The sequence below is a fragment of the Nothobranchius furzeri genome, chromosome 4 (assembly GCF_043380555.1).
Source record: "Nothobranchius furzeri strain GRZ-AD chromosome 4, NfurGRZ-RIMD1, whole genome shotgun sequence".
In the NCBI taxonomy this organism is placed as follows: domain Eukaryota; kingdom Metazoa; phylum Chordata; class Actinopteri; order Cyprinodontiformes; family Nothobranchiidae; genus Nothobranchius; species Nothobranchius furzeri.
Window position 1 is genome coordinate 50,475,845 of NC_091744.1, and position 16,508 is coordinate 50,492,352.

The 16,508-nt window shown below is 44.0% G+C and overlaps 1 protein-coding gene across 1 annotated transcript in view; it reads right to left on the reverse strand.

The window, feature by feature from the left end:
• tmtc3 (transmembrane O-mannosyltransferase targeting cadherins 3) overlaps window positions 1–16,508 on the reverse strand; it is a 79,652-nt gene that overhangs the window by 45,858 nt on the left and 17,286 nt on the right. Inside the window, exons 4-6 of the mRNA XM_015963806.3 lie at window positions 12,973–13,072; window positions 10,739–10,854; window positions 6,445–6,617 (exon numbers count right to left, since the gene is read on the reverse strand). Of these exons, the coding sequence (XP_015819292.1) occupies window positions 6,445–6,617; window positions 10,739–10,854; window positions 12,973–13,072 (389 nt within the window). The remainder of the gene's footprint in view (window positions 1–6,444; window positions 6,618–10,738; window positions 10,855–12,972; window positions 13,073–16,508) is intronic.

The window sequence follows — 16,508 nt, forward strand, 5'->3', positions numbered from 1 at the left end:
TCCTAAACTTATTTTGGCATGGCTTTTTCTGTCTTATTAAATGGTAAATGGCCTGTATTTGATATAGCGCCTTATAGAGTCCTGGAACCCCCCAAGGCGCTTTACAACACAATCAGTCATTCACCCATTCACACACACATTCACACACTGGTGGGGATGAGCTACAATGTAGCCACAGCTGCCCTGGGGCGCACTGACAGAGGCGAGGCTGCCGAGCACTGGCGCCACCGGTCCCTCCGACCACCACCAGCAGGCAATGTGGGTTAAGTGTCTTGCCCAAGGACACAACGACAGAGACAGACTGAGCGGGGCTCGAACCTGCAACCTTCTGATTACGGGGCGAGCACTTAACTCCTGTGCCACCGTCGCCCCATTACTCATAGTAACAAGTAAACATCACGGAAAATGTTGCCTCGTGAGTTCTGCGTGCTGCCGTTTACGTGTTTTATGATGACAGCAATTAACCGGCTAAGCTGTATTTAATTTTTAAGCAATGGTTGATCAATTGTCAGATCACACATAAAAAGCACTTTGGATTGCTATTATCTGTCTCACCGAGACTACTTACGTGTAAATCTGTTATTTGTCCGTCCATCCATCCATTTTCATCCGCGTATCCGGAATCGGGTTGCGGGGGCAGTAGCGTGACTTCCCTCTCCCCAGCCGCCGGAGCCAGCTCCTCCGGGTAAATCCCAAGGGGTTCCCCCGGCCAGGTCCGGTGTTGTGCCAGTAAGAAGCCCGCACCGACAGCTTCTGGCGTTTTTAAAAAGTATCCCAGGGGCACGGTAAGGGTCGAAGATGTTCAGTCTATTTAATTTCTGACTATATAAAACGATTTCTTCTGTTTTAAAGTGTGAAGTAAACTCCGACGAAGTAAAATCCAAGCGGATCCCGTTCATGTTCATGGTTACATCCGTGTTTGTTTACCTTTTTTGCATGCCAAAATGGCGTCCACTAACTGAGAGTCACGTGGGGTCCAGAGCTCTATAGATCAGTGGTCCTCAATAGGCGGCCCACGGGCCCCCTCTTTGCAGCCCCCCCCCCCCCCCCCCCACCCACCTAACTGAGATATTGATGGGGAAGGGTGTGCTGTTTTTCCACATACTCCAAAGAAAGATCTGTTAAATGGAACACCAGAATCCAACTAAATAACAATACAACTTCAGACATGTCTGATACATTTCTGCCAGTGAGGCTGCAGCTTGTTTGCATATATATTCATTTTAAACAGTCTTTGATGACTCTTTACTACAGTATGTCTGAAAAAAAAACTACAGAGGAATAAATCACTTAAAAATGCTTTACAATACTTCCTGGTACAGATTATTCTAAATAGGGCGTTGTCGACAAATATCGACAATAGAAATAGTCGATAATGAATTTCATTGTCGATGTTGTCGCCAGACGTGTTTTTTCCGACCGAGTGAGGCATCTCACTTCATTACAATCTCTGCCGAGAGTCGCACATGCGCAATAGCTTCTCTGCTGAGTGTCAACTAACAGAAATGGCGGCGTCCGACACAGCAGCTACGCGTACCAAAACATCTAAGGCCAGGGACACACCGGCCGCGGAAGCGCCGCAAAGCGCCGAGAAGCGAATCGCTCACGAAATTCGGCCGCTGCTCGCCGCTCCTCATTTCAGATCAGACGCGCCCCAGTCGAGGCGCGCCTCGGCTCAGCTGTAGTTTTTCTTTTAAAACACTTGGTGTCCTCAATTTCCTCTCTGCCTTTTCTCAGCTATTTTCCTCTACGTGTGCGCGCGCGCGCATGTGCGTGCGTGTGTGTGTGTGTGTGTGAACCTATGGTATGAGTTGTTTCTGCCAGTTGAATCTCTTGGAACCCGCTCCAATTCTGCGGCTGTATCCTAGCAGTTTCTTCCGAAATGGGTACGTAAATAATCATGTTTTTCGAGGGTCGTACAGCTCCTTGTGTTTCTCAACCTCCATAATTAATTTAAAGTCATCCATCTTAACTGCTTGCCTCAGACTTTCTGCCTCTCTGTCCTGTTTGCTCTGGTGAAAAGACACCCAAAACCACACCCCCCTTCACGTGGTCACACACGCACACAAGTTCGATGTGTGTGTGTGTGTTCGTGTGGTTTTTCTTTAGTGTCTGTTTGCGAACACATTTGACTATTGTGGAATTTTATTTTGAAATGCTTTATTTTGTTAACTTTACCGGCCTGCCTCTTATGTCTAGGTTTGACTTCCTGCCAGAATTGACGCGATTCACCCGCGGCTCGCGAAAAAAATAGAGCCGACGCCGAAATGATCGCTGCACGGCGCGGGCTGGGGCGCCGGCGCGAGGCGATTCGCGGCGCTTCGGCGGCCCATGTGGTCTATAGAATAGCTCAACAAGGGCGCCGAATGAAGGCGGCCCCATTTTCGCGGCGCTTCCGCGGCCGGTGTGTCCCCGGTGTAAAGTTTGGGAGCATTCTAGCCTGGATTCGGCGAATAAAAAGATGACCTGCATTATTTGCAAAGCAGTCCTCGCGTATCACAGCAGCACCTCGGTGATGCTGGAACACTTAAAGACAGTTGAATGAAACAGAGTCTGACTCACCTCGGTAAGATTGAAATAACACGAAAGCCAATACGTTTTGTTTTGGATGTACATTTTTTTAAACGTATTTTTGAGAGATTTAATGTTATGCCCGACTGTGCCTGACAAAAGTATTTTAATTTTATTCATGCATTAATGTCTATACTGACTGGGCACTGTGCCTAATTGGTGTTAGATAGGGTATTTTTTATTTACTTTATGCATTTACTTTATGCTAATACCGTAAATCCTCTAATACAGGCCCGGGCCTGTATTTGACTCAAGCTCATCAAGCTCCAGGCCTTTATTGGAAGGAGGGCCAGAATTAGAGGCAGGCCTCTATTTCTATTTGAGCAAAATGAACTAATGGTTCGCTGGAGTTTTTGACAATTAAAATTGCGCCCACATTTTCAAAGTTAAACACATTTCTTTTAACAACGGTAGTTTCTGCTTCAGCCCTCTCCCCCCTCCCTCTGCGCAGTGGCCGCAAACTCACTGATGCGCCTGCAGCCTCTCGGAGTTCCTGCTGCTCTAAACATTAAAATAATTATTTCATTTTCTGTTTCTCACTTCTGATGACCTTCAATGGTGTCTGTTTGTTGCAACCACCAGTTACAAAAACTAACTTGTTTTTATTTGACTATTTTTCTGTCCTGCCTGTTTATTATCTTCCTGCATCTCCTCTCAATCCTAAAGAAAAACTGCTACCTGGGTTCATATATATTCACCTTATGAGTTACCTTTGAACTGCAGTTCTAAAAGATCTACCGACCGCAAAAACAGCGGAGTGCTCGCTGTTTGGCAGCCGCATCAGTGATCGGTGCGTCGGAGGACAAGGTGATGTGCCCCGCTCCACAGCGAAACACATCAGGCGCAAATAAAAGACAGAAAACATCAAAGGAAATGAGCCGACATGAACGATCGCGTGTCAGTACCGATGCTCTGGCACAGCGCGTTGCCCCCCCCCCCCCCCCCCCCCCCGACGCGCAGGAGCTTGTCACCTGCTGACAGCAGGCTGCTGTCTTTTCCGAGGACTGCATCTTGCCGGTCATTATCATGTGACAGCGACTAGTCGACGACAGGCATAAAAAGTCACTATAGAGCGGTGAAGTCGACTAGTGACTAGTTCATACAACCCCTGCTACTGCTCCCCAGAGTGTTCTGCAGCATAACCAGCACGTTCTCTATGAACTTGATATCAAATTTTTGCCTCTTCGTCTCCGTTTGGTTAAAGTTACCCTCGCGGTCTATCTCTGGCAAATCAAAAGTGAGACGGATGACACAACGCCCCCCCGTACTTGCTTGTTACCACATTCCACCCGGCCACAATAAAAAACGGCCATTATTCACCTCCGTCGACTCCGGCCAAAATATGATACCCGGCAGTTAATTAAATACAGGCCAATATTAGAGGATTTACGGTATGCATTTTCCATTGAAGTACCCATCTTTCTTGTGTTTATTATAATTTTTTCACATAATTACAGCAATCTCATGCTAAATTTAAGAAAAATTTCATAATTATCCGATTAGTCGACTAATCGTGTCAAGTCGGTGACTAGTCGACTATTACCACCAGAATGGACTACTGTAACTCGCTTTATGCAGGCATCAAGCAGGCCTCCATAGCAAAACTGCAGAAGGTCCAAAATGCGGCAGCCAGGTTACTGACTGGTACCAGGAGATCTGAACACATCACGCCCATCTTGGCATCCCTACACTGGCTTTCAGTCTCTTTTAGAATTTCATTTAAAGTCCTGGTGTTTGTTTTTAAATGTTTAAATGAGTGTGCTCCACGTTATCTGTCGGATCTGATCCGTCCTTATGTTCCCGCAGGGAACCTTCGGTCAGCAGCACAGCAAGGACTGTTGGTCGTTCCTAAACACAGACTGAAATCCTGAGGGGTTCGTGCTTTTTCGGTGCTGGGGCCGAGGCTCTGGAATGAGCTACCTACATGTGTCAAACAGGCCACCACGCTTGGCAAGTTTAAGAGCCAGCTGAAAACACACGTTTATTCTTTAGCTTTTACTCAAGAAGAGTCTCGTTAACAGATGGCTTTGTACTTTTTTGCTGCCCCATCTAGATTTTATCTGCATGTTTTTGTTGGTTTTTAAATGGTTTTATATATTTTTATTTTTTATGTTCATTTCTGCTGTGCAGCACTTTGTTTGGTCCTTGGGCCATGTGAAGGCGCTATATAAATAAAGTTTGGTAGTAGTAGTAGTATTAAAATAGTTGTTAGTTTCAGCCCTACTTCTAAATCTACTTTCCATGTAAACTCAGGAGATTACAAACCAGATCTGAATAATACGAGGTCTGAAATAAATAAACCAGGGGTGTCCCATCACAGTTTTTTGCTCCAGATCCGAGTCCGAGTAATTTGATTTTAAGAATCTGCCATTACAGAGTCCTGATCCGATACTTCAGAAATGTAATAAGAAAAAAGGACAACGCACCACAGTTGTCCTTGGAAGTTTTTTAAAATAATTTACACTCTTCTTTCTTTCTGTATTTATATAATTTCTTTTATCTGCCATAAAACATGCTTGTTTGAGAAATATATTGATAAGAAACATGTTCATTTTAACAATGAGCCTTGTCGCTCGTATTTCATGTTGTTTACTCAGTGTGCTGCTGTTATGAACAACAGGGATGGCACAGAACACGACGGTCAGCAGCAGCATCACTCCTTTCTACAAAACACCTGTAGTGCTGCTGCATCTGTAAAATCAGGAAGAGGAAGCAAACCATACCACGCCTCAAGGAGACCGCAACCACAGACACTCATCTAAGCTGTTTTTACAGGACCGTAGCGTTTTCAAAACGGGATTAGCCGCGGCTCCCTGGGGAGGATTTTAGCATTTATAGTAGCAAAGCTGAAGCTAGAATAAACTGCCATCAGGCACCTCTCAAACCAAGAGGGGATATAGGGAGGTCGCTGGGCAGCCCCCCCCCCCCCCCCCCGCATGTGACGCACAGGGTCGTGCATTCAGCGTCAGACGGAAGACACGTCAGACTGATGACATTTCTTTTCCAGGGCCTTTAGCTTTGATGTGACCTGCTTTATGTCCCGCTTGACGCCCCGCTCAGCCAGTGTTTTCACCACTCTGTCGAACAGCTGGCTGTCTCTCTCCGGCCCAGGATTGGCCAGCCCAGTCACCAGACATAAACATCATTGAGCATATGTGGGGTAGGATGAAAGAGGAAGCGGGGAAGACGAAACAAAAGAATATTGATGAACTCTGGGAGGCATGCAAGACTGTTTTCTTTGCTATTCCTGATGACTTCATCAATAAATTGTACGAATCCTTGCCAAACCGCATGGATGCTGTCCTTCAAGCTCATGGAAGTCAAACAAGATTTTGCTGATATATTTTTGGATTTGCTGTAAAACTGATCATTTTATAGGCGACACCACTTTTTGTCTTACCAGATTTTGACCTTTCTGTCTTGATTAAATGATACATCTCTTTCAGTGAAACTTTTTTTTTCAGTACATTTAACATTATTTGGGAGGGCTTTAACTTTTCATATGAGCCATTTCTAACACCAGTTGATCAATTAAAAGTCAGGTTAATAGCAGAAGTTTCTACAACATACACAAGCGAAAAGACTTCAGTCAGGAACTGTAAACCTTTTCGTCTTGATTTTTAATAAAAGATTTAGTCTAAAAGAAATTTGGAGAAAAATGTCAAAAGAAAATTAAGATTTAAATTGTTTGCAAAGATTAATCAATAGGAACAGATACTACTTTGTGTAAAGGTTTTAAAGACAGTGCAGCTGAAAAAATTTTCCAAATCACACAAAAATATACAACAGGAATTAATCACAATACAAATTCCATTTAAATTTTAGATTTCAGTCTGTCTGAAAAACTATCACATCAGTTTGTTGTGACACTACCTGGTGAAGACAGGAAGCTGGGACTGGATGACTTGAACCCTGATGATGACAAGCAGCAGAGTGCTGATGACGAGGACAATTAGCTTCAGGAGCGTTTGCAGGACAGCATACGGGAACCCATCTTTACCCTGCAAGACTTGCCGTAAAGTGTCCAGCAGCATTGGCAGGGTGAACTACGAGTGGAAAAGACAGCACAAAAGGAGAAAAATAGGTCAAGGCAATAAAAAATAAATAAAAGGACTTATTACATCAGTTTTATTATTCTTTTTTACAGGGTGTGCCATTGTATAAACCTACAATGACCAGTGATGACTATAAAAAATGCTCAGAAGAAATGGATAGTAGCCGCTGTTGTGTTAAATGCTCATCATCTGGGTCAGGTATCAGATTCAGTTTATTTACATAGCGCCAAATCCCTACAAGTCGTCTAAAAGGACTTCACAAAGTAAACATTACAATAGAGTTCAGTTCATTAAGCCAATCAGTTAAAACACTCTCACATGCTAAGAAAAAGAACTAAAAGATACAGGAAAATCTGTTTTCTTTGAATTTTTTATACATCTGGGGCAATATGAGTTATAATCTAGTGATGATGATAATTATATTCATTCATCTACATATTTTCATTCCTTTTTTTAAAGTATGGAACACTAAAACCACTTCAAATCCTACTGCTGATAATAAATCTTCCAGCTGAACAGGAAAAAAGTCTCCTACACTTATCACCTGCATTAGCTTCTGATAGAAAATAGACAGTGAAACTCAAAGATTAGAGAAGCCTGACAGATCTACGTCACACTTGTTTGAAAGAACATTATTGTTCTAACTGAACTGAATCAGAATCTTTGTATTGCCAGAGGAGTAAGCAGGTTGACACCATTCAGAAATTGCTGCGGTACTTGGTGCAAAAATAATAAATAAGTAGGGATGCTCAATATTGGCAATTTGTTTTATAGATGCATGCTTCTGAAACCATCGGATTTTGTATAGATTGAAAATTGTGCAAGCTGAATTTCTGAATGTCTTGCTTATTTTCTATATAAGGCAAACTTTATCTATCTATCCATCCATCCATATATGTGTGTGTGTGTGTGCGCGCGCATGTGTATGAATTTACTTTATTACACACATTGCTGCTTCTGAGATGATTACCATCACTGTCACATGACCAAACAGTTACACATCACCATCCCCCTCCCTCTCTGAAACACATAGACAAACAAAAACAAGATGGAAAAAATATCTGTTGTAAATATCAGCCCAGTTTAACTAGTCGGACCAATACAAATCTATTAAAAGATGACCAACATCGGCCAGTACCGATATTGACGCCGATATATTGTGCATCCCATAAGTCAACCATCACTGCAGCCTTCCACTAGTCAGGGATTTATGGCAGAGTGGCCCATCGGAAGTCTCGCCTAAGTGCAAGACACATGAAAGCCTGTGTAAAGTTTGCTAAAACACACCTGAAAGACCCTGAGATGGTGAGAAACAAGATTGTTTGGTCTGATGAACCCAAGACAGAACTTTTTGGCCTTAATTCTATGCAGTATGATTGAAGAAAACCAGGCACAGCTCATCACTTCTTCAATACAGCCCCCACAGTGAAACATGGCAGTGGCAGCATCATGCTGTGGGGGTGTTTGTCAGCTGCAGGCTGAGGGCCATGTGAGGACTTATGTGTGTACAGGCGCTTGTGTATGTAAGGTTTCTGGTTGCAGTCTCCTTGGGGTTCCTGTGTTCTGGGGCAGCGCCTGGATCTCTGGGACTTGGAGCTCCCCCCATCTCCTGCGCATCTTTGGGGGGGCGGATCTGTGGTCCTTCACACTCTCTGTTGGACGCTCCTATAGAGAAACCTTACATAAACAAGCGCGTGTACACACACAGGTGCTCACATGGTGCTCTCAAAAGTATGGGCTTGGGCACGTTAAACACAGGTCTTAAGACTATGGTGGGCACTTAATGCACTGTGATTTATTATCGTGATTCTTCAGTTAAGCAATGTTGATTATATATTTTCTTCATGAAGTTGACGCAGTGATAGCTAGATCTTGTTGTATTGTTGTTGTGTCCCATTATTTTTTGTCCTTTTGCTTTTTTTGTCTTTTTCTGCAGGTCTAGAAGCAGACTCTTGTTCATTATTGTTTATTTTTGTGGACCCCCCCCCCCCCCACTTTTTCTTTTCCTTTCTCTTTCACCTCTGTCTCCGTGTCTGGTCGGAATTACAAAGCATTCAAAAACAATAACAATAAAGTTTTAAGTGACATTAAAAGCAGACACTTTGATGCTCCACCTGAGAGTAAATCTGTAAGGCTTGTCACCAGCATTCAGACATCAATTCTGTTTGCTTCACAGCCAGACAGGACACGGTAAAAAAAAAATAATAATAAAAAAAAAAGGTGTCTCTATAGGAGTGTCCAATAGTGAGTATGAGGGGCCAAAGACCTTGCCCATCTACATATATACCGGACAATTCCTGTCCATAGGCTCCAATTATACGTTTTTGTGCCAAAATGGGAGGTTCCCACCACCGCCATTTTGACCATGTCACAGGTTCCGTCAAGCCCAGACAATTCCAAAAAAGGAAAAAGAGGTGGAGCTGAGGGGCTGTAATACTGGGATCAAATGTGGACACCCATCGAACTGAAGCGATGTAGCTACAAGCTAACCCAAAGCTAACGCGGAAGTGAGAGCTAAGCAACGGAGGTAGCTACCTAGCTACAACCGGAGCTAACTGTGCACAACACCGGAGCTTCTGAGTCAGAGATACGCCGGGCTGCCACTGAGGGGATGGAGACCATACCAATAGAAGGAACCCAGCTCCACCAACATCTCATATTTAAACTCATTTTCGATAATGCAGCATTATGTTAAATGCATGGGGGTTTACCCTATTACATTTAAATTTCATGGTTAAACAGTACATGTGTGGGTAGGTTGTTTTCCGGCTAACTGGCTATTAACCATTAAGGGGCGTCAATGGCCAGTTAAAGAAATCTTGGTAAACGTGCATCCCTAATTCCCAGACACCAGAGATGGTCCCGTTCTTACTGGGGTAATGATGAGCAAGCATCCCTGCTCAACACAGAGCGAAGCAACTCACCACCCCAGACCCCAACCAGACGGCCAGCTCCCACTCCTAGCCTCCAGCCCTGGGTACCGAACCGAGAACAGAGGTGTGAGAAGACCCCTAGTCCCCTCCGACTGCTCCAATGTTGTGTTGAAGCATGTTGTTATTCAGCAGTTGGGGGTGGGATGGGGTAGCACAGACATCGTTCGGCCTACATTGGCTGGTGTCAGCACACAACCTCAACAACCCCTCAGGCAGAGTTAGATCCTCCCCCTCCTGGAGACTGCTCACCCTGTGATGGAGCAGAAGTGTTCCTGCCAGCTGAGAAGGTAACTCAAGATTTTGAATGGTGTATAGCCAGAGGCCTGAGGAAGGTTGTGTTTGATGTCCTGGAGATCTGGAGCACTTTTACAATAACAGTAGACCGCTAAGTTGTTAAGGTGTGGCGTTCTGATAAACTCTTACCTAAGAAGACAGCAGACTGTCATTAAATCAAGAGATACAACAACGAAATATTTTAAGGGAGTGATCAGTGTACTGCACCTTTTTCTTTTCACCCCCCCCCCCCCACACACACACCCACACCCACACCCACACACACACACCCACACACACACACACACACCCACACCCACACCCACACATTTGCTTTTCCAGTTAAATTATACAAGACATGGTTCCCAATAAAGGTGAATAAAGGGATATTGGGGAAATCTTTATTACGGTCTTATTCCTTAAAATGAAAAACTTAATGTATTTTTAGAAGTTTGTCATTTAAAGAGTTAATTATTTTCACACACACCTGAGGTTTCTAGTACTGTGAGTGTAAATAGAATACTTTCAAATGTCCCCAGGGTGCACCAAGAACTGGTTGAACTTCCTTATCATTTTACATTTCCTTGATATTGAGTAATTTTCATTAAACACTAAACTTCTCCAATACATTGAAGTTATTTTTTTCACAAGGTCTAAAGAAAATGTATTAAACTGATTGATAGGACAAAAATGTGTTGAATAAAGAAATCTGGAATGGCAGATGTCTTTTTTTAAAAATTACCTTTTTGTGTCAAAAAGGAACTCAACGTGATTGTTTTCCAAGTTCGTTTTGATTCTGATATATTTTATGAGACTTTCCTGGCGAAATACAGGACAAACAAATAAACAGATTTAAATGAATTAAACTCTGTGACCTCAAAGGCAAAGAACGTTCTATGACCGTACCCCTTGTGCAACGAACACTTCATGGACACAGCAGATGCCGACCACAGTTATTCCCTGCTCTTTACACAGTGTTGCTGCAGCTACCAGGACTACAGTCAGTGCGATGGGAGCCCAAACTGGAAAGGAAATAAAAGCAGACAGAAAACATAGTTTTATTGTAGATGGATGCTTCATTATATACAGAATTAGTCATTAGGTCTTTACTCCAGGTTTGTATACGCATGAACAAAAAATTGGTAAGAGACGTTCTAAAACCAGTATCCTACTGGGTTGTGATTGACCGCAACAAGATAAAATTAGCAATACAATTATACATTATTACAACAATTTGTTTGGTCATTTTAAACGTGTCACATGCAAACCAAGTTGTTTCATTTAGTTAAGTTTTTAGTTAGTTGAGTGCTACATTTTTGTACTGCTGCCGATATTAATGTTTGTAAATGTCCACTGAAAATTCAAACATGTAATTCCTATTCTGATCAGCACTACCCATTAATACCAGAAAGTCCCCGAGTAAAAAAATGCATTCAACTGTTTAAAGTTGATGCTTAACAACAGAAAATCATTCCTAAGTAACCCTATACAGTGGGGCAAAAAAGTATTTAGTCAGCCACCGATTGTGCAAGTTCTCCCACTTAAAATGATGACAGAGGTCAGTAATTTTCATCATAGGTACACTTCAACTGTGAGAGACAGAATGTGAAAAAAAAAATCCAAGAAATCACATGGCAGGATTTTTAAAGAATTTATTTGTAAATCAGGGTGGAAAATAAGTATTTGGTCAATAACAAAAATTCAACTCAATGCTTTGTAACATAACCTTTGTTGGCAATAACAGAGGTCAAACGATTACTATAGGCATTTACCAGGTTTGCACACACAGTAGCTGGTATTTTGGCCCATTCCTCCATGCAGATCTTCTCGAGTGCAGTGATGTTTTGGGGCTGTTGCCTAGCAACACAGACTTTCAACTCCCTCCACAGATTTTCTATGGGGTTGAGGTCTGGAGACTGGCTAGGCCACTGCAGGACTTTCAAATGCTTCTTACGGAGCCACTCCTTTGTTGCCCGGGCGGTGTGTTTGGGATCATTGTCGTGTTGGAAGACCCAGCCACGTTTCATCTTCAAAGCTCTCACTGATGGAAGGAGGTTTTGGCTCAGAATCTCATGATACATGGCCCCATTCATTCTGTCCTTAACACAGATCAGTCGTCCTGTCCCCTTAGCAGAAAAACAGCCCCAAAGCATGATGTTCCCACCCCCATGCTTCACAGTAGGTATGGTGTTTTTGGGATGCAACTCAGTATTCTTCTTCCTCCAAACACGACGAGTTGAGTTTATACCAAAAAGTTCTACTTTGGTTTCATCTGACCACATGACATTCTCCCAATCCTCTGCTGTATCATCCATGTGCTCTCTGGCAAACTTCAGACGGGCCTGGACATGCACTGGCTTCAGCAGCGGAACACGTCTGGCACTGCAGCATTTGATTCCCTGCCGTTGTAGTGTGTTACTGATGGTGACCTTTGTTACTGTGGTCCCAGCTCTCTGCAGGTCATTCACCAGGTCCCCCCATGTGGTTCTGGGATTCTTGCTCACCGTTCTCATGATCATTTTGACCCCACGGGATGAGATCTTGCGTGGAGCCCCAGATCGAGGGAGATTATCAGTGGTCTTGTATGTCTTCCATTTTCTGATAATTGCTCCCACAGATGAATTTTCACACCAAGCTGCTTGCCTATTGTAGAATCACTCATCCCAGTCTGGTGCAGGTCTACAATTCTTTTCCTGGTGTCCTTCGAAAGCTCTTTGGTCTTGGCCATAGTGGAGTTTGGAGTCTGACTGAGGCTGTGGACAGGTGTCTTTTATACAGATAATGTCTTCAAACAGGTGCCATTAATACAGGTAACGAGTGGAGGACAGAAAAGCGTCTTAAAGAAGACGTTACAGGTCTGTGAGAGCCAGAGATTTTCCTTGTTTGAAGTGACCAAATACTTATTTTACAACCTGATTTACAAATAAATTCTTTAAAAATCCTGCCATGTGAATTCATGGATTTTTTTGTCACATTCTGTCTCTCACAGTTGAAGTGTACCTATGATGAAAATTACTGACCTCTGTCGTTATTTTAAGTGGGAGAATTTGCACAATCGGTGGCTGACTAAATACTTTTTTGCCCCACTGTATGTCTTGTTTAATGAACAAAAATTAGAAAACCTCTTACATTAGACTTACCAATGGAGTGGTCAGTGCCAGTGGATTTAGTGTATGCCAAAAAAGCAGCCAGGAGGAAAATTGAAGAAAGAAGTTCAGCTCTACCAACCACACCAGTAACCTGATGAGAGAAAGTGACAACAGTCAGTTACTAGCTCTATCCTTACAGAACTTATTGTTTTTAATCCACCCAAGTGCTCATTATATGTAAAGCATGTCAGATCATCCCCACCAATTCAGTGGGAAACTTTGACAAAAAAAAAAAAAAACTGTGAAGAGGTCAACACAGAAAGCTCAGGAAACTTGTGTGAGGCCAAAGAAAGGAATGCACTCTTCTGAGCCAAACACTGATAACATGATGGAACATGAGCTAGACTACATTGATCTCAGAATGGAGGACACCATCCTACAGTGCTTTACTTCTCTTGTAAAAAGGTCTGGATCAGCAATGGCCTGCGGAAACTACCAAACAAGAGGCAGGGAGTAAAGCAAAGGCATCTATCCTGATTTGAGTCCACAAGGCCTTTTCAGTACAAAGACCAGAGGCCTTGTTCAAAATGCTTGCTTACTTAGAAAACAGGGTCTGAAATTGGCGTAAGAAACGTCCCGTGCAATATTGGTCATTCATTAAAAAAACCCGGCATGAGCATGTTTTGGAAATGGTAGCGCAGCAGGTGAGATGGTAAAAAGGTGAATTTTAGCCACATTTACAGACTTGCAGTCCCTCACACATGCACACACAGAAACAAATATGCTGATTTAGGATATGTAAGAACATTCATACTTACGTCTTCAAATGATGAAGCAATTGCACTTATTGGCGCTTAACTTAACCACATGCCCTGACACCTGTGATGTAAACAAAATTATAGGCTATAATGGCTTCTATTAGCTGCAGAGTAGATAAGGTAGACAGATTAATACTAAATTGACAAAAACATGCATAATGCTTTAATGCACTGGCACCCCCATTCTGCTGGGGGACTTTAACACTTATGTGGGCAACGACAGTGAGACCTTGAGAGGTGTGATTGGGAGGAATGCCCCCCCGATCTGAATCTGAGGGGTGTTTTGTTACTGGACTTCTGTGCATGTCATGGATTGTCCATAACGAACACCATGTTTAAGCATAAAGGTGTCCATTTGTGCTCTTGGCACCAGGATACCTTAGGCCACAGTTGGATGATTGACTTTGTAGTCATTTCATCTGATCTGCGGCCTCGTGTCTTGGACACTCTGGTGAAGAGAGGGGCAGCTGTCAAGTGATGGGGGAGGAAGCCCGTCAGACCTGGCAGGCCTAAACGTATTGTGAGGGTCTGCTGGGAATGTCTGGCGGAGTCCATTGTCAGAAGGAGCTTCAATTCCCACCTCTGACAGAATTTCGAACACGTTCAGAGGGAAGCGGGGGACATTGAGGTCAAGTGGGCCATGTTCCGTGCTTCTATTTTTGAGGCGGCTGACCAAAGCTGCGGTCGCAGGGTTGTCGGTGCCTGTCATGGTGGCAACCCCCAAACCCGCTGGTGGACACTGGCAGTTACGGACACTGTCAAGCTGAAGAAAGAGTTTTATAGAGTCTTTTTGGCCTGTGGGACTCTAGAGGCAGCTGATGGGTACTGGCAGTCCAAGCGGAATGCAGCTCGGGTGGTTGCAGAGGCAAAAACCCAGGCATGGGAGGAGTTTGGTGAGGATATAGAGCAAGACTTCTGTCCGGCTTAGAGGAGATTCTGTCCATCCGGCGTCCCAGGAGGGAAAAGCAGTGCGCTACCAACACTGTTTACAGTAGTGACGGTGTTTTGCTGACCTCTACTCAGGACGTTGTGGATCGGTGGGAGGAATATTTCGAAGACCTCCTCAATCCAGTCTTCTAGTGAGGAAGCAGAGTCTGGGGACTTTGGGTTGGACTCTCTAATCTCTGGAGCTGAGGTCAATGAGGAGGTCAAAAAGCTCATTGGTGGCAAGGCCCCGGGGGTGGATAAGATCCACCCAGAGCTGCTTAAGGCTCTGGATGTTGTGCGGCTGTAATGGCTCTGCAACATCGCGTGGACATCGGGGACAGTTCCACTGGATTGGCAGACTGGGGTGGACCCCTATTTAAAAAGGGGGGGGCAGCAGAGTGTGTTCCAACTACAGAGGAATCACACTACTGAGCCTCCCTGGTAAGGTCTGTTCCGGGGTTCTGGAGAGGAGTGTCAATTGGACTGTCAAAACTCGGATTCAGGAGGAGCAATGTGTTTTTCATCCTGGCCGGGGAATACTGGACCAGCTCTATATCCTTAGGGGGGTCCTGGAGAGTGCATGGGAGTTTGCCCAACCAATCTACATGTGTTTTGTGGATTTGGAGAAGGCGTTCGATAATGTTCCTCAAGGGGGCCCTGTTGGGGGTACACCAGGAGCATGGAGTACCAGGCCCTTTGATAAGGGCTGTAAGGTTTGGTTAGAAGGCTGGTGTCAGAGCTTGGGCCGCATTGCCGGCAGTAAGTCGGGCTCGTTCCCAGTGAGAGTTGGACTCCGCCAAGGCTGCCCTTGGTCACCGATTCTGTTCATAACAGCCAAGGTGTTGAGGGGATCTGTTTTGGTGGCCTAAGGATCAGGTCTCTGCTTTTGCAGATGATGTAGTCCTGTTGGCTTCATCAGACAGTGATCTCCAGCTTTCGCTGAAGCAGTCCCTCTGGAGGAGATGAAGAGGTGTAATTGCACACCAGCTCCCACTAACAGATCACCAGAAGTTAAAAACTAGGTACTCTGCACCAATCTGCTTGAACTTTCCTCAGATGAAAAGCAAACTGTTTTCAAGGAAACTAAATTTAAGTCCTGTTGCCTTTTATCTGACCCTTATAGGCTGCTCTGCGATGATGCCACTCAACTTGGTCCAAGCTAAACCATTGCTGTGGACAAAGCTGCTGAAGTCTAAGAATATTTTATGTGGAGTGAGCTGAGTAAAACAACTAAAATATAGCTTGGAAATGACAACCGTATTTTCCGGACTATAAGTCGCACTTTTTTTATAGTCTGGCTGGTCCTGCTACTTATGTACCAAAGTGACATATACCCAATTATGTATACCGCGTTGCTGCGGGCCGGTTCCGGCCCAGGTTTCAGCTCCTCTGCCCCGCCATCACCTGTGGTGAGCTGCTGCGGGCCGGCTCCGACCCAGGAATGAGCTCCCCTGTCCTGCTGGGAGGGTTTGAAACACCGCCATCCTCTGTTGGAGACCGTGGCGCGCTGCTGCGCCCTGGTTGTTTATTCTGTAATTTTTAACTGTACTTGTCTTGCAATGTGAAATGCTTGGTCTCAGATTTTGTAAGAAAAATAATAAAATTTCCCCCCAAAATGCAACTTATAGTAAAGTGCGACTTATATATGGTTATTTTCTTCTTCATTATACATTTTATGGCTGGTGCGACTTATACTCCGGAAAATATGGTACATTTAAAGATCTTAAGACACACAAAATATTTTGCACAAAAATAATTAAATTAAAATAGAAAAAAGATCAAATCTGCTTCAGCTAGCTAAATAAATTACTGCCAACACCACTGGGATTCGAACCCATTTCA